Below are 19,030 nucleotides of genomic sequence, written 5' to 3'. Positions count from 1 at the left end.
ACAAAGCCGATTTCCCATTTGAGTTTGTCACCAATTACATCTTGTAAAGGGAAGATGTTGCTTTGAGCCAAACCTCGAGCAAATTAGGTGGTTTGCATGACTATAAGTCCAAGTGGGTAACTTTTTTAGTTTGCAACGTGGAGAGATGTTAACGGTATGAGGTACGACACTGGTTTGGGGTGAGCATTGGCACAGGTTTGGATAGTTTTACATTATTGACAGTTACTGAGCATGGTGGATTGAATGAGAACGGTCCCCATTGGCTCATTTATTTGAGTGCTTGGTCCCCAGTTGGTGGAACTGTTTGGAAGGATTAGAAGGAGTGGCCTTATTAGAAAAGACATGTCACTGGGGGGCAGTGGCTTTGTGTGTGTGCACTCCTTCCTGTTTGTGGATGAAGATATGACCTCTCAGCTGTTGCTGCCACCATGCCTTTGCTCTACACTCATGGACTCTAGCCCTCTGGAACTATAAGCCCAATTAAATACTTTCTTCTAGAAGCTGCCTTAGTCATGGTGGTTTTTTGTTTGTTTGTTTGTTTGTTTTGTTTTGTTTTTTTACAGCAATAGAAAAGTAACTAATACACTAGCTATGGAGACTTGTGTTGCTAATCCTTTTGTTTTGAAGCTGTTGCCTTTTATATTTCTCATGTGTCTGAGTTTTTGTTTATTTTTATTAGCATTTATTAGAAATGTGAGAAAGTAAAGAAGAAATCACTTGTTAACATGATCCTTCGCTGTAATCAGCAGTAAAGAAAACCTTAAAATATGTATCTAAGAAAAAACAATAAATAAAAACAAAGCAAAGTAAAATCTAAGCAATCTACTGTCAGACATATTCCAAACAAACACCTATTCATACAATGTTTGTAGCAGATTTGCTTGTGATGTTTCAAAACTAAAAAGGATACAAATGTTCTTCAAGGAGTAATGGTCACTGGGCTTAGTGACACCTGAGATGCCGAAATAGGAAGATTGTGGCTATAAAGCCTGACTGGCTTCCCAAGTGGCTCAAAACCTGCCCTGGTAACTTAGTGAGACCCTATCTCAAAACTAAAAAGAGGGCTTGGTGTATAGCTCGATGGAAGAGCATTTGCCCAACATGTGCAAAGTCTTAGGTTTAATTGCCAGTTCCACCACAAGACAAAACAATAAGATATAAATGGCAAACACATTTCAGTAGATTCAACAGTAAGAAGAAGTAAACTGAGGACACACACGAGAGTTTGGTCTAGACATCTCGTGCTCCAACCTTGCCTGGTAAATGCAGCTCTCACCTCCTCACCCAAAAAGATTCTTTTTGCAGCAGATGCAGAGCATTAAAAAGAAAATAACACACACACACACACACACACACACACACACACACACACACACACACACATCAAAACTCAGAGAACAACTGACCATGGGGTGTCCATCCCCAATTGATAAATCTACAACCCAATTCCTGCACCCAAGGCTCAGGGAACATCTCAGAAAGAGGAGACAGAAAGGTTATAAGAAACAGAGGCTCAGGGTGTCTGCTGTGGGGTTGTGCCTTCTACCTATGACAGGGAAGTTAAACTCAACAATATGGCTGCCCAAGCCAGACCTGAACAATACCAACAACAATTGACATCTTAACATAAAAGGTGGAAGTCTCATGAGACCTACACTTAGATGAAAAGCTTAAGCAATTATAACTACTGCAAGAGAAAGGGAGAATTAGCCTTCCCCAGGAATGAACACCACATGGTCAGCCCTAGGAACATATATATATATGTAAACCCAACACTAAATGGACTCAACAGGTAGTAGTATTATTCATTTATATGTATATATACCAATTCTGGTTAAAGAAGAAGAGGGCAGGCATGGGAGGGGTAGGAAGGGAAATGATGTAATTATATTTTAGTTAAATTATTTAAATTCTTCAAGAGTTTAGACTAATCTCAAGAAATGTATGCTAAAATGAAGCAAGCTAATAACAAAAGTATGTGTGCTATATAATTCCACCTATATAGCGCTTATGAACTAGCATAATTATGGAGATACAGAACAGATTGGAGGTTGCCAAGGGCTGCATAGAAATGGAAATTAGGGGAGAGATAAGTATAGGGAGTGAGTTACTTGAGGATGTGGTGGTGATGTAGCTAAGTGTCTTGAAGCTGAGCACAGAGCACATAGGTATCTGCATAGTACACTATAAGTATCTGTACACTCAAACGAATGCATGTATAACTGCCGGCATTCACACCATTAAAGGCACCGCACCCAGTCAGAGTTCCCAGAGCGTAGGTGGCATGCACCCTCTAATGCCCTTGATAGAAATCCAGATTGGCAGCCCAGCTCAGCCCTGGTGAAGAGAGTCTGTGCACAAGTGAGAGAAACTTGCAGATCAAGAAAAACATTACCGTCTCCTGTAGTGGAAGTTTTGGTTTAGTTAAAAACTCAATTATGTTATGTAAACATGGTTTTGTTTTAATCCCAGGTATAGGATATGGGGCTGCTCCAGACCTGCCCACATAGCACACTATTTGCCTTATGCAGGCTCTGAGACAAGCATGATCTTTGCCAGTTGCAGATAGTTTAATTCTGAGGCCTCTGGAGAAGGAATACATGCCAAAGCCAGGAGAGAGATGGGGGTAGGGCAGGGGGTAGGAGGTGGGAGGTAGGGGTGGGGGTGAAAGGTGGTGGTGGGGGCTCCAAGGAAAAAGAAGGCTGTTGATACGCCCCCTGAGGCCTCTGGTTGCTGTTGATGCCGTTTGATAAGAAGTTGGAGATATCCTGAAATGAAGATTTGCCTTGCCCCAAGGAACCTGACAGTCCTAACCTGCAGGAAGTAGCTAAAGAGACCTAGGCCCCTTCTCCCCACTAAGCTTCCTTCTCTCCTACCTGGTGTTGGGGTGTTGGAAGGGATTGGGGTGAAGAAGAGAGAAAGATATTTTTTAAACCCAATTAAATAAAATAGATGTTTTTAAAATGCACGACGACAGTCTCCAGTTTTTCCGGATCAGAGATCTTAGAGATACTACTTTAGTAGATTTCCAAGTATGTCCCCGATGATGAACATTTTCTGCATCCTAGCATCCCCCAGAAAACTTGAGAGAAACGCAAAGTCTCATTCCTAAACACTGAATAAAAGACTCAACACTGAACAAAACAGCCCCGGGCTCAAGGAGTCCTCCAGGTGCCCACTGGATGGGGAAGCTGCTGGTCCCCTGGGTAGCCCACCAGGTGATTCTGAGCCTTCGCTTTGTACTGCATACTAACCCTCTGGAAGAGGCTCCAGCCAAGCGCAGTTCTGGCCCCTCTTCTCCAAGCTGGCTGTGACTCACATCCATATGTTCTGCCACTAACAATCTCTCAATGGGGGAGAACATGGAGATCCTCCAAAGCCCACCATCCTAGGCCACTGAATCACACAAGTTTCTGTGAAAGATGTAGCTTCCAGACTCTAAAGGGATGTGCATTCCCATTAGGGCTAATGAGCACTCTAAATGAAAGGAAACATGATTATTTCCAGAGCCACCTGAAGCCTTCATCCTCTGCCCAAAAGTGATGCTGGGAGAAGTGAAATCCACTTAACTCAGCAGTGCCTGGAGCACTTCACAAGGCAGGTCCCAGATGTAAACTCCACTAAGTATAAATAATAATGCTAACAACAGCTCATTCATCTCATCTTTATCTCTGGGCCTGGGAGGATCAAACCAGATAGACACAGCTTCAAAGGCATCTCCCATCCCGGATCTGGGAGCGAGTGTGTTCCAACAAGTCTCTCCCACCTCTGTTCCTGCATTCCCAGCAGTTAGAGGTTCCAACGCATCTGAAGTGGTATTTGAGCCTCCTCGCCTATGCTTGCCTTTAATAAGCTTAGTGGCACTAAGTCCAACGGCACCATCAGCCGAGAAAGCCGCTTCCAAGCACCACTTCTATTGCTTCATCTCCCCCCATCCCTAGACGGCCTTAGAATACTTTCATGAGTTAAATCAAATCTTTGACTTGTCGAGACAGCTTTAAAAATAACTGGAGACCATGGACAGACGACGGCATGGCAACACGAGGCTGGCAGTTAGCAAGACTGTGGTTAAGCAGAGCCTGCAGTTACTCTGGAGAACGGGTGAGGCTTCGTTGTCAGTGGCAGAGAAGAGGAAAGAATCTGCGGCCTGGAGGGTGAATTCCCCCAAGGCCCTGATGACAAGGGGCTGCAGAACTGCGAACTTTGGCTCAAAGTTAGACTGGCAGGAAAGTAGATCCCATGTTAAAGAGAGTACAACGGGGCCACAGAGAGAGACCTGGACAGTGCCTATCAGCCTTGTGGATTTGGTTCAGCTGCTGGGCACAGGCTTGAGGGCAGGACTCCTTCCCCCAGAATAGAGCAGACAGAGCTAGAAGGACCCCTGCTCTGAGCTGGTGGAGGACATGAGATGCAAGCCCCAGGATGAACCAACAGCCCTCAGCTGAGAACATAGGCAAGGCCCAGGTCCTCCTCCTCTGCCCAAACTTCTATCAACTGGGGGCCTTCCACTCAAGAACCTTTAGCTTGGAGAAGCCTTTGGATCCTCTTAGTCCGGACCAACCAGGAGAGATTTAATGAAAGTGTCTAGGAAGCAGGGCCTGTGGAGTGTTGGTTTAAGGACACCTTACCTCCGTGGATTGTTCTAAAGCTTGGAATAGGTAATCCAGAGTTGTATGGAGGAAAAGGCCTCAAGAAGGGAGGTAAAGTGTGGCGTAGCATGCACACCACCAAAGAACTGCATCTCCTTCAGTCCCATTGCTTTACATCTGCACATCCCCACTGGCTACATACTCCTAGCTAATATATTTCCTTATGTTGCGGTGACCTGCAACCATAAAATGATTTTGTTGCTATTTCATAACTGTATTTTACCTAGCTAACACATTTCCTTATGTTGCGGTGACCTGCAACCATAAAATGATTTTGTTGCTATTTCATAACTGTATTTCACTACTGTTGTGAGTTGTAATGTGAATACCTGATATGTAGGACAGCTGACCCCTCTGAATGGGCCTCAGGGGTGGCGACCCCCAGGCTGAGAAATGCTGATCTAGAGGGCTCTACAACTCCCAGTTCCTGGCCTCCCCGAGCACAAGTTACATCACAGTCTCTAGGGATGAACACTGCTGATTTTCAAAGCTCCCTGGTGACTTTGGTCTATCCTTGAATAGAAGCATGGCTGCTTTTAATTCTTCACACATAAAATGCAAGCCAGTGGCAGCCTGTCCCCTGACAATGGGTAGACGTACAGAATCGCAGGCCTGGCCTGGCCCTGCCTTACAGAAAAGAAACCCAGTTTGTATGAGATCCCCTCAGCGAGATGAGTTTGAGAAGTGCAGGTTTTAGTTCATTGATTTTGTTGGTTGATTAGTTGCTTTGGTTTTGTGTGTTTTCTTCCAACAGGATCTCATGTAGCCCTGGCTGTCCTGACACTCAATATGTAGGCAAAAGGTGACCTTGAATGTCTGAATCTCTTCTCCCGGTTTTCCAGTTGAGACCATGTCCTGCTAAGAAGCACAGCTCTAAAGACATTGAGAGCAGTGAGTTACACCCTTGGGCTCACATGGGGAGCTTTAAGAAATATTGGTGTCTGAGTCCCAGTCTGAAGAGATGCTTTGGGCCCAGAACCACCATGAAGGAAGAGAGACCCAAACCTGCTGATGGGCCCCTCAGTGACTGTGATGAGGCCGAGGCGCACACTGATAGATCAGCCTTGCAATGTCCTACTCACCAACTCAGTAGACAGATGTTGATACCCGGTTACCAAGGCACCAACCCCTCACCGTGAGAGAAGCGGAAGGGGTGGCCAGCAGATGCCTGCAGGCCTGAAGTTGGTGAGAATGAGATTATTTTCATACTCTCCTCCAAACCCCTTGATGGCTCACCATGGCCATGGGAACTGAGCCTTTTTAACAAGCTCCCAGGAGATCTGCTGCTGCAGTGGTGGTGGTGGTGGTGGTGGCGGCGGCAGCGGCTGTGGCTACTGCTGCTATGGGTCTAGGGTTGTTCAGAAATTCACCAGTCTGACAAGGAGTGAATGTTAACAAAGAAGAGGTTTTTATTAGATATTGGCCAGGACCACACTCAGACTCGAGATTCTCAAAATGCGTCCACCAGCTATTGTTAGTCTGGGGTTTATAAAGGCAAAAGCCACAAGGTCACATACAGTTTGGGGCGCGGGAGGGGGGGGGCGGTGAGTTAGTGCACATTCTGCCTACGTGTAACTTTTGTAACACATCCTGCAAACATCTCAGTTACCTTGAGCAAGCAAGCATCTTCACACAGAAGCAGAACCAGCAGTTAGCCTTGCGATCCTATTATCCTGTAAGAACAACAGGAGCTCTTAAATGTTCTCACCAGACCAGGCAGCTTTAGGAATAGTCCATATATTCCAGGAACTCACCCTTCTTGGGCAAGTTAGCTGACAGGGTACACTTTACAAAAAGCTCACGAGCCAGATCAGTTGCTCAGCCATTTCCGAAGTTTAAATATAAAGTTAATCATCACATTCCCTCCTTGAGTTGTGTCCTGAGTCAAATCCTTGACTCTTGGTGGGTACCTGCTCATATTGGGACCAAATAACCATTAATTTAGTAGCACCCAAGTGTTGATTTATGTATCTGGCTAAGGCATTAATGATGCGGGGCCAACAGTAACCAGCAGAAGCTAAGGGCAGGCTTACTAGCCAAGAGGAACCTGCAAAGAAAAACAGGAACCATTTGTCTCCCCTGTTTAGGACTTTCTCCCTTTCTTTGAGGTTTTTCCAGCTTATAGCCAAGTTAGATCTAGTGATCCCTGAAGGGTTTTGCATACGAGCAACAAGTCTCCCCTAAAGCCATATAGTGGCCTCCTGGCTCTGCACAGAGCAGGGAGAGTGCTCTCCCATGCTGTAAAACCCCCTCAGCTAACAAACCCACCCACTTTTTTCTAGCTTGGCAATAGATTTTGCTAATATGGATAGACCCTGGCTTGTCTGATGTCCTATGATTTTGAAGTTACTGTCAGCCATTGCTTCTCCTGTGGCATCACTAGCGGCTTCTGCTGTGCCTAAGCCTAAACTTATTAAGAAAGATAAGAGGAGAGGAACTGCAGATTTTGTTTTTTCCTGGACTGGGGTTCTGGAAAGAGCTGTGAATATAAGTGCTCTCTCCCTGCTGGACCATCATCATAAATATACTTTCAGGGAAATATGGATTCAGAAGTTTGGGGCTTGATGCAAATGCCAGATAGGCAAGCATGGGGACAATGCATTGGTATAGGTGAGCCAAAGAGTTTCTTTCAGGCAGAGAAGGAAGGAAGGATGGAAGGATGGAAGGAAGGAAGGAAGGAAGGAGAGAAGGAAGGAAGGAAGGAAAGAAGGAGAGAAGGAAGGAAGGAAGGAGAGAAGGAAGGAAGGAGGGAGGGAAGGAAGGAAGGAAAGAAGGAAGGAGGGAGGGAAGGAAGGAAGGAAGGAAGGAAGGAAGGAAGGAAGGAAGGAGCACCTGATGATGTGGTCACCAGAAGCTGAGAAATATTTATGGAGACTCTACATTTATTCTTAAAGGGGGAACTTAGACATGTCATAGCTCTTTGAGTAGAAACAAGTTTCCTAACCTTCGTGAATTTGGTGAAAGACACCCATGGACAATTGGCCAAATGGGGTTCTGATATATAGCAAGTCCTACATAGTGTAGGGGGGGGGTTGGAGGTCACAGAACCAACAATCAGGCATAACATTTAGGTTAGTAACATTCACGAGTATACTACTATTAACATGGTCATTAGGAACTCAAAAGAGGCCAGAGAAGTAGGGTTAGTGGGAGGAAAAAGAAAGAAAAGTGGTGGTGATGGAAAGCAACCTCAGTCCATGAGCCACACCACAGGACAGGGAGCATATGGTAGCTGGTTTGGTTATAATATTCAAATTAAGGAAGTTGGGGTTTTAATTTCTCTAACCTTCTAAAGATGAGTATCTTAGTCCTCCCATCATAGGCTGTGTCCTTCTCATTATGTCTATAGACTAAACCCTCCACCCCTGTCCTCCATCTGTCATTCCAGGGGTCAGGGATGGAGTAGGTGACCTTAGTATGCCAGTCAACCGAGTTGAGTCTGGAAGGATTTTCTCCTCCCCATCTAGGCCAAGTGCTATGATATTTACAGCCCCAGTGTGGACATCCTCCATAATTTGGGTCCTTACAGTCTGAGCGAGTTTGCTCATATACAAAACAAACATAGATAGGAGAGGTCATAGCATTGTAGAAGTCATGTATACAATTCCCTTGGCAGGTGTCCCTTATATCAAAGGTGAGGCTGATAGTACTTGCACATCCTGCCACTGGGCATAAGGCAGAGCCTATGGTCTTGTTGTGATTTTCTATGGCAATAACACGGAACTTCCATGCCCTAGGCACTGGTTTGGTTGATTTAGGAGCCTGGAGCAATGGGAGTTTCTTATTTGGAGTCCAGGAAAGAGCAGAAGGGAAGAGAGCCAGACAAAACAACATCATTAGGTTAAAACCCATGTTACTCTTATCTTTAGTGGATCCTCTAAGGTCTTGGTGACTGTCCACTTTTCTTTAGCCGGATCTTGTTTCTAGTTGCACGCTTGACCTGAGAGTGATGTATCTAGGTCCAGACTCTGTAGACCAGGTGCAGTCTACCTTGACAGCAGCAGGGGTGGTCAGGATGATGGGGTGTGGCGCCTTCTGGCGGGGTCCCAGTGTCTCAGCTCAGTGTCTCTTGATCCACACCTTATCTTCTGGCTGGGAAGGGTGTGGAGGAGGAAGTGATCTTCAGAGAAGCCCACAGCGTCCTGAGGCAGCTGCAGAGCCTGTGCAGGTTGAAGCAGATGACAGTTAGAATTTACAGTGAAATGAGACCTACACCAGAAGCACAGCAAGCCACAAGAAGAGGAAAGGGCAGGAACCCTGGTCACCCCTCACCAGTCTCCAAGGTTAATCTAGTCAACGTCTTTGCTGTTGTTCTTGTTTTGGTTTTGATTTTTTTGTTTGTTTGTTTTGTTTTGTTTTGTTTGAGACAAGGTTTCTCTGTGTAATTGCTCTGGATGGCCTAGAACTCCATTTGTAGACCAGACTGGGCTTGAACTCCCAGAGATCTGCCTGCCTCTGCCTCCTCTGCCTCCCGAATGCTGGGATTAAAGGCATGCGCCATGACTTAGTCTTTTAAAGACACTTAGTGTTTTTTTAAAGGTCTGCTTTATCCTCTCTGCCTGTCCTGAAGTTTGTAGATGGTAAAGTGCAGTGTAATTTACAACTGGTCCCCGGAACAGCAGGCATGCAATCAGAGTAACCTTACATAGAAAGGCCGGTCCACTATCTGATCCTATGAACAACACGGTTCAAACCTAGGTATTATCTCATCTTTTATGGAATGTGTTTCTGCTCTTAGTTTGTGGAGCAGGTCATGACCCAACAGAGAGTACTGGCACTCAGGCATGACTAAGAAAGCGTGGGTCACGGTCCCTGCTCCCAGGTCCACAGTTCTTTTGGTGGTCCAAGAATAGATTTGTGAACCAGTAGTAGCTCCCAGTATTACAATCTGTTTCTTACTTATTGGCCCACCTGCCATCTTTAAAGTCATATAAGTGGATTACATATCCTACAAGGAAATAAATGGGGAAACATTGCCCCTTTCCAGAGCAGTCCTGGGCTGGGAGTGGAGGGAAGGCGGCTCAGTGGCTGAGCTGACCCATCAGTCTATGTTTGGCTGAGGCATGGATGCAGACCTTCGCTTATGTTTGGAACATCTGATTCTCCAGTGGCTGGTTTCTTTGCCATAGGTACATTCACCTTTCTTGAAGGGAGCGCGCCTCTCCCGGCATCCATTTCCCTCGGCTTTTGTCCTTCTTTCATAAATCTTGGCTGTTGAGGTCTTTCTCCCTGGCCAGCTGCCACCATAATCTTAGCTACTTACTTAGTCTGCCCACCCTCAGGACCATCCTTATTATATACCCGGGAGGTAACAATCTCACCCAGCTCTGACGGTACCTTTCCTTCAAAGTCCTCTACTTTCTGAACCCTTCTCCTAATGGTTGGTGCTGACGGAGAAACAAAAGCTGTAAATCAATAAGAGCCTTCTGGTTTTCTGGGCCCTCTTGGTCCATCAGGTCTAAGTCCAGTAAGCTTCTAGGAAGCTCTCCAGAAAAGCAGAGGGCCACTCATCTGACCCTGAGTTATCTGCCCTGACTTAGGCAAATTTGTGGGGTGCTTGGCTGAAGCCCGGAGATGCCCCAACAGAGTCTAGAGAAAGAGGTTAAGAGACTCCCAACCTTCGTGGGAATTGGAATCCCAAACTGGTTGTTGGGAAGAAAAAAAAATTCTTCTATTTTTTATCAGATCAATATCAACCAAATCCCATCGCTTCCCCAGATCAATATCAATCAAATCCCATCACTTCCCAAGACCTGCCTTTGGGCTTCTCATCAGACTTCTTCCCTCTCCTTCATGGTGAGGAGGGTCTAAAGTAGTTGCTGACAGTCTGCCCAAGTAGACTGGTGTGTGTATGAGACACCATTTCTAGCAGAGAGTCTAAGCTTTGGGGTTTTTTTCCCCTGAGAAAGAGAGACTTTTGGAGCCTCCAGATAGATATAGATATAGATATAGATATAGATATAGATATATACAGATCACTAGTCGAGAAGGAAGCATATGCTATAACTGATCGATGGCCCCTCCCTCCTTCTTCATCCTGCGTGGCCCCCATGTGGGGGTCTCTCTCAAGGGATAGCTGGAGTCACAGATCTGGGGGAAGCGTACAGGGAGTGGCGCCAATGAGACTTCCTGCAGCAGGCAGCCTAGGGGTGGGAGGATGTGTCCGGAGGGGGAAACCAGGAGCAAGGACTCCATCACACCCTCAGTGAGAGCAAGCAGGGATGAGGCCTCTGAGAGAAAAGAGGAAGAGAATTGGGTATCAGAGTCAGAGATAATGAGTGACCCGGAAAGTGGGGTTAGGAAGAGGACCCACTCCAGGTGTGAGCAGGACTCAGGAGTGCCTCTGGCGTCTGATTCCTCTCCCCGGCAGGTGCCCCAGGACCGGAGAGGGGATGACCTAGAAGCTGGAAGGGTAGTGAGTAGAGCATGGAAGTGCCTCTGCTGGCAGATCTCTCTGCCTGCCTGATGCCTGGCCAAGCCATGTAGGGTGCTGGTACGTCTCCTTCTGGTGGGGATGGTAGATCTGGGGGCTGAAAATTGTCCCGCCCCTTGGTCTTATTTATTTCTTCTGAAATGAAAAAATGGTAGCATTAGGTTAATGGTTTAGCTGGTATTTTCTCATCCGGGATGGCAATTTCTCTACCAGGAACCCCCAGGCCAGAACGTAGGGGAGTTGGCCCAGGTGTCCCGTTTCACTAAAGACCACAAGTTGCACTCTGTGAAGAAGAGGAAGTGAAGAGGTCTTCTGCTGGCCAACCCCCCTGAAATGAAGGCCAATCAAGGGAGCAAAAGGCAGTTTGCTTTCTTGTACAGACCTGTTCTCTGGATTCCTGGCCTTCTCTCTGGAAGTCCTGAAAATGAGACTTTGTCAGCCAGGCATGGTGGTGCACGCCTGTAATCCCAGCACTCGGGGAGGCAGAGGCAGGCAGGTCTCTGTGAGTTTGAGGCCAGCCTATTCTACAAAGTGAGTCTAGGACAGCCAAGGCCACACAGAGAAACCTTGTCTCCCAAAAAATAAAAAATAAAAATAAAAAATAATAAAAGAGAAAGAAGCTTCGTCCTATCTGGGGGATGAGGGTGAGGTTCTGGGTAGATTTTTTTTTTTTTTTGGCCTCATCTTTTCAATTTCCTCAAGAACAAGAAATGGCACCAAAAGCAACCCACACAGCACAGAACAGTGTTCTCCAAGTTGGCAGCCATCCTGTTTGTGAGTAGCCTTCTTCTTCCTTCAGAACCAAGTAACTAGGACCTGAGGTATCTCAGCGGTCCCTCCTACTCGGGAATTAACACTGTGCCCAGCTTTCCCATGAGTCTCACAGACAATTGCATGCTCCGGAAAGAACTTTACCTCCAGGAGGCCTTTAGATGCCTCTTTCCCACAATCCAGGCGTTGAGAACTTGTCAGTGCTCTCAGCTTCCAGCAGGCCAGAGACACTCAGGCTTCCAAGGCTCCTTAGTGGGGTCTAGACGTTGAGGACTGGTAACTCCCTCCAAATGCTGATAGGCGAAGTCTTGGCTCCCAGTATACTTGGAGCCCCAAGGATCAAGGCTGGTCAGAAAAAAGGTGAATCAGGCTGAACGCCCAGATCTCCGTGGTAGCTCTAGATGTTATGGACCTGGGCGTCTTTCAAAGACTCACCAGTCTGACATTAAATGGATTTTTACAAAGAAGAGACTTTATAAGATACGGGCTGGGACCACACTGGAGACTCGGGATTCTCAAAGTGTGTCCCTAGCTATTGTTAGTCTAGGGTTTATAAAGGCAAAAGCCACAAGGTTAGAGCTTGGGGGATGAATTAGTACACGTTCTGCCTACGTGCAGGCAGAGCTTAACTTTTCTAACACATGTCTTGCAGCTGCCTCAGTTATCTTGAGCAAGCAATCATTTTCGCACAGAAACAGAATCAGCGGTTAGCCTTGTGATCCCATCCACTATCTTGTAAGAACAGCAGGAGCTGTTAACCATTAACCATTTGCACCAGACCAGGCTGCTTTAAGAATAGGCCAAATAGTCCAGGAACACACCTTTTTTTGGGCAAGTTAGCTGACAGGGTACACTTTACAAAAAAGCTCACAAGCCAGAGCAATTGTGCATGATGTTGACCGTCACACTGCCAGTCCCTCACATCGAATGGAAAGGTCTGTTAAAGATGGCAGCCCCGTGCCCCATCCTTCAAGGTTGGTGCTGGAAATAGTGGGATCTGCTGCTCTCAGAGAGGGCACTGTGAAGCTGGTGGGTGGGTGGGTGGGTGGGCTCATAGCTGGGCCTTGTGGCCTTGAGGATGGATGACGATGGTTAAGAACTCTATGTGCTTTGCCTCTTTATGATTGAGAAATGGCTTTACCGCAAAGGATTCTGCTGTCCCTGTCACATGGGTAAGATTCCAACAGACAGGGCCGAAAGGGCCTCCGGATTCCCATTCCTACCCTCAGAAACAATTTACTGACCTAAGCATGGTGCCTCACACCTGAATCCCTGCACTCCAGATTCTGACGTGGGAGGGTTGTGAGTTCAAGGTTGGCTCAAGTTATATAGCAAGACTGTCTGAAAACAAAGAAAAAGGAGTCAAAATAAATGATGTCTTAATCTGTTTGTCTCTACTAATCAATCAGAACACTAAAAGTCTTGTTAGCCAGACCTTATTTAAGGTTCTAGACTCCCCAGTAGGTCTCTGAAATTTGGTCTACCTTTAATAGGAGAAGCACACCGCCCTCCTGATGAAAAGGTACCCTAAGATATGGCAGCCTCAGACACTGACAGATCACGTGATGAAAACAGGAGGTAGGAAGTGCTTAGAAGACTCGTGGGCAAGGGACTCAGAACATAACAATTCTAATTTGTAGAGTGCCCTTGGCTTTGTCCTAGCTGAAGGCCAGGAATATTAGAAGAAGGCTCAGATTCCTAAGTGTGACCCAAACTCCAGCCCAGACACTAACCCCTCTGGACAGCTTTGGAACGGTCCTTTAAGTTTTCATGATGGGATGAGTTTTATCTATTCCCCACTGCCCAGCTGCAGCCCATCTCCTGAATGATTTTAGAGTCTTAACTCCTGAGGTGAAACGTTAGAATAGCCTTAGGGGCCATTAAGGGTACCAGGGCTCTGTAGAGGCCCATTAAAGGAAAGCTATTTCTTCCCAGTGAAAAGAATGGAATCTATCTCTGGGCCTGGGTGGAGATGACAGTCTGATCTGCTCCAAAGATTAAAATGCTGCATATATTGTCTCCTCTCTGAAGAGTCAATCCATCTGGGCCTGTCAATCACCCGGCTAAGAGACCAACCCTCGGGAAGTGATTAGTTGAAAACCATGCTAAGGAGAGGGAGGAATAATCATCCCCCAGTGAGATAATGTCCTTGTCCTTCATGCAGTCACTCCCAGGCTTCCACAGCTAGCTTAGCCTGAAAGCCAAATGTAGCCTTTTTATTCTTTCTCTTTCTCTTTCAGATACTGGCCAAAGCCTGGGCATGCTTTCCCAAATACTGGGGGCTTCCTCGTCCTTTTTCTCAAAGCCTCCCTCCCCCTTCGGCCTTGTAGCTGCTCCTCCATCCCGCAACATTACTAAGCCCCCGATTGCTTTATATCACACTCTTCCTAACAACCGCTGAGATTTATGGCTTGCCTGCCCTGTTTTTATCTTAATCACTAATGAAACTGTTCACAAGCTCCCTCATAAGTCTATCTCTAAACACTACTAATGAAATTAAGAACCCACGAAGAAACTGCTGCCATGCCCCCCACCCCACTCCACACCCCCACACCCCCCGCAACAATGCCTTCACCCTACCTTCCTCTTCTGGCTCTTCTTAGCTGTACTAGTTCACTCCTCCCTGTAAAAACAAACAAACAAACAAAGCCCTTTTTGCCTAATCTTTGAGATTATTGTCCTTCTGACCTCAATCCTGACATTGCTTTAGTGATGCTTTCAGATAGAGTATCTTTACCACATCAGGATTTGAACTGGAGAAAAGGAGCTGTGGTGGTAGTGACAAAGTGAAAAGGTTTTTTTGAGGGCAGCAGTAATGGATGCTTCTTGGACCACAGAGTGATACAGAAAGTGGGGAGTGGCTTCACTCCTAAGAGTGTGACAGGATCCGCCCAGAACCAGCCAGGAAGAATATGCTTAAAGCTCTAGGGAAGTGAGTCAGGTGAGAGCCAGTGGTCCCAGGCTCTGCTCTCCATCTCCCTGGGTTGTGAACCAACTCAGTGTTGACAAAATGCTGAGGATGATAGTCTGCCTTGAGCCTGCACCATTTTTGCATGCAAGGACCAAACTAATGCCATGTTCTGTATGTTCTGTAACTAATGTTCTGGTCTGTATGATCTGTGACAACTTGCCCTTACTTCTCCATGCATTCTGGGAGTGACCACATACTGCCGTAAACTGCACCTGCCCCACACCTCCCATTTATGGGTTTTTCCCTTTATAAACCCACTGCCCTTGAAGCTCTGCACCACTCTCCTAATCTGTTGCCTCAGGAAGGACTGTGGTCTGAGCTCAAGGCCATAATACAGGACCCTGTGTGTGTTGCATGGGTATCGAGTCCTGGTGGTCTTTTCTGGGGTCTCGTGATCTGGGCGATCTGGGTACGACATGCAGACTCTTTCCTGTAGCAACTAACCTCCTGCCTCCTGTTCCCACAACCTCCTATAAAGGAGCTGTGTCTCAGCATGCAGACTTCCCCTGTCCTACATCAGTGTTCTCCTTGACCTCAAGTCCCAGGGCTGCCATTACACAGAGACAGACAGACAGACAGACAGACAGACAGACAGACAGACAGACAGAGACAGAGACAGAGACAGAGACAGAGACAGAGACAGAGACAGAGACAGAGACAGAGACAGAGAGAATGATTAACCAAATAGATTTAAGAATGCCCTGCACTTCCCTCCCTGCCAATCTGTCTCACGTGCCCCACACATTCCTCATGGCTGAACACCTTCCTCTGTAAGCTTCCTCTGTGGTGTTTGCCACCACCACATTTTCTGTTCCTCTTTCTTTCTTTCTTTCTTTCTTTCTTTCTTCCTTCCTTCCTTCCTTCCTTTCTTTCTTTCTGACACTTCTCGGGTTCCCCCCTCTCCTGGCCTGCGGTCCTATTTTCTTCTCTCCCTTTCCTTCTCTCCCTTCCTCCAGAACTCTTTTCTCACACCATTCTGGCAACACCGGATATGATCTCTCAGCCCAGATCTAACACGAAAGCATCACAAGTGCGCTTATGAGAGAAAACGTCACCTATGGCCACAAGGAGTGGATTTTCACTCCTGCCTTCCCTTCATGCCCTCCCAGAGGAACAGAAAGGAGGAGAGGAGGGAAGGACTCTCTTTTAGTGTTTTTTGGCAGTCACAACCTGTCTCATGAGCCTCAAAGGGGTCCGCTGGACCTCAACTCCTCAATAGAATCTCAGCCTCTTCTGAAGGAGAAGTAGACATTAGCTCCCTAAAGCTTCTTTGCCCGGGACCCAAACAGCCTGCTTTCTGTTCTACAACATAATCTGCTGCTAATCTCTAGCTAGGGCAACTGGGTAAAGCAGTTTTTAAATCCTGGCCCCCTGGGCTCCTAGCATTTGAGATAAGTAAATATGTTGCCATGGTGACACAGTGACAGATTAATTACCAAATCCTTCTGGAACAGAGCTGCTTTAACAACATGGAAACCTAGGATGGGGTGGGGGTGAGTGATTCCCCACTCCACCCAGCACACAGTTGGGGCCTTTGGATCCACTGGATGGGGGTGGAGGAAGGCAAAGCAGTACCTACCACCTCTATCTTAAGTTAAAATTCTGCAGGGGCTTCTGGAATCAGTCATGCTTCTAGAAAATGGAGTGTGTGTGTGTGTGTGTGTGTGTGTGTGTGTGTGTGTGTGTATGACATTGAAATTGAATATATAAATGGATGTATATACATACATATATACATATATGTGTGTGTAGATATGTATGTATTTGTGTGTATGTATATATATATGCCAAGAGTCAGTGTGGTCCTGTGCAAAATGATCAAATCTGGAAGCATTACAACATCTGGTTTCAAAACATAAAACCATGGAATTTCCAACCGATGATATGCCTCTGTTATCCCTTTACTTATTTTTTAATGTGTATTTATTTTATCCTATGTGTATAAGTGTTTCCATGTGAGTATGTATATGCACCATGTGCGTGGCTGGTGCCTATAAAGATCAGAAAAGAAGGCCTTGGACTCCCTGGAACTGGAGCTACAGATGGCCGTGAGCTGGGAACTGAACTCAGGACCTCCGCAAAAGCAACAAGTACTCTTAACTGAAGAGACATCTCTGCAGCCCCACGTCAACCTCTTCTCCAGGACTTGATTCCTACAAACACCCCAACTGCTACCACCAAGCTGTTCTTAGCTAGAGGTCCTCGGAAGCAACTGGCTGCCAAAGTGCTGCTCCACGGGAGCTACTCTGCCAAGCATGTGGTCCTTCAAAGGGAGGGAGAGGCACAGACTTTGGGACAAAGCTGCCACTGGGAATCTATTAAGGATGCCTAGACAGAATTCGGTCCCAATTTTTACATAAACGACATTGGAAAGTTATGGAAGTTCTGCAGATAAGCCTGTCCCTCCTTGCTAGTTCTGGAACCTTGCCTCTTGTGTCTCTCTGCTTCTTTGGGCCCTCTCACAACCCCATGGTCTGACACACCATCAGTGCACGGTGAGTCTCAGGTCAAGTTGACCCAAGCTAGAGTTGTCTAAGAGGAATTGAGGCTGCTGTAGGCAAGCCTGTAGAGCATTTGCTTCATGGGTGTTTGATGGGAGGGCCCAGCCCATTATAGGTGGGGATATCCCTGGGCTGATGGTCCTGGGTTCTATAAGAGTGCAGGCTGAACAAGCCAGCAAGCAGCACTCCTCCATATCCTGTGCGTCAGCTCCTGTCTCCAGGTTCCTACCCCATTTGAGTTCCTGTCCTGACTTCCTTCGATGATGAACAGTGGTGTGAAATCATAATCCAAATAAACCCTTTCCTCCCCAATTTGCTTTTTGGTCATGATGTTTCCAAGCACTGGGAGACCACATACCGCCTGTTTCTGTATATCTGCACTGACTTTGCTTGTAGCAGATCTGACATTAAGTTACTAAATCTCCTTTCCCCTGCATGTTTGGAAGTAATCCATCTGCCCACACTGTTGGGAAAAAACATTAAGATGAATTGTAACTGCTTGTCAAATATGAAGGCAACACTACCTTTCACCAAAACAACAAAAATTGGTTGTTTCCTTCAACTTACGAGGTGGAGCTGATTGGATGGAGTTTAAGGCTGTATACACAAGGGTAGGTATAAATAGCAGCCGCAAGGGCCAGTCCCCACTCTTCTGTCCGGGTAGTGGAACAGCTGTTCCTTGGGGGAAGGTGGCATGTCTTCTGGAGTGACGGATGCCAACATATGCCAAAGTGGGTTGAAAGGAAACACCAACACGCAGCTTTCATCAAGTGAGTCTGCGGAGAAGGTTAGCAATCAGCGCAGAGGGATGGAGAGAGAGGGAGGCACGCTCTGCTGCCCCAGACAAATGGCTGAATGACGGTGAGCAAGTGGCTAAAAGGTTCCCAGATTCTGTTTCATGCTGTCAGATGAGCGTGATAGCACCGACCTCAATTTGTGTGAGTTTAAGAGGATAGAGGAAGTGACAAAGTATTTATTGTGAGTTCTCTGTAGATGCATATTCTTCCCCATCTAGTAAATTTGTTTACAACTCACACTATAAACTGTTGAAATCCAAGCCATGAACAAAAGGCTTTCTGGCTAATGATGTTGCCCTTGCGGAATTTCCAAGGGCGCAGGAATTTCTCTGTGGTAACTGGGAAGGAGTGAGCAACATCTGCCTTGGGGTTCACATCACCAACCACGACTTTGGGTAAGTTGTGAAACCTTCCCACAAGTCTTTGCTGTTCGTCTGTTCGGTATTCACATCGGGAGGTAGTTTATGGCTTAGGAAGTAAATACACAGTGCCTGCCCCTACAGCAAGCACATAATACACATTGTCACCCTCTTTATTCATCTCTATGCTTGTTGCTGCAGTTGTGGGTGAAGTGGCATCAGTCTGCCTTCTTACACTCAGGATGTCCAGTGACATCATTTGAGAGCGGTTCATCTTTATAGCCCCTGCCTCCTTATCTCGTTTAGCTTTATTCTGCTGCCATGATAAGACACAGATAGAAAGAACTGTAAGGATAGGATTGAAAGGGTCTTATTTCAGCTTATAGGCTGCTGTCTGTGATGACAAAAGTCAGGGCAGAAGCTTGAAACAGAAACCATGGAAGAACCTGGCTCACAGCTTCGTTCTTAGCTTTCTTATACAAGCTAGGACCGCCTGCCCAGGGAATGGTGCCACCCACAGGGGGTTGGGCCGGCCCATCAAGACAATTC

General features: G+C 46.5%; 1 protein-coding gene across 1 annotated transcript; it reads right to left on the bottom strand.

Annotated features, from left to right (window-relative positions):
• Positions 1–7,425: 7,425 nt before the first annotated feature.
• LOC311593417 (putative endogenous retrovirus group FC1 Env polyprotein) lies at positions 7,426–13,196 on the bottom strand. The gene is made up of 3 exons (XM_084774676.1): positions 13,145–13,196; positions 11,998–12,198; positions 7,426–8,809 (listed from the first exon to the last, which is right to left on the bottom strand). The coding sequence occupies exon 3, from the start codon at positions 8,499–8,501 to the stop codon at positions 7,905–7,907; it is 597 nt and encodes a 198-aa protein (XP_084630802.1). The 5' UTR covers positions 8,502–8,809; positions 11,998–12,198; positions 13,145–13,196; the 3' UTR covers positions 7,426–7,904.
• Positions 13,197–19,030: the final 5,834 nt, after the last annotated feature.

The sequence above is a fragment of the Acomys minous genome, assembly GCF_964271855.1.
Source record: "Acomys minous genome assembly, chromosome: 3".
Lineage (NCBI taxonomy): Eukaryota > Metazoa > Chordata > Mammalia > Rodentia > Muridae > Acomys > Acomys minous.
This window is presented reverse-complemented; position numbering and strand designations above follow the sequence as displayed.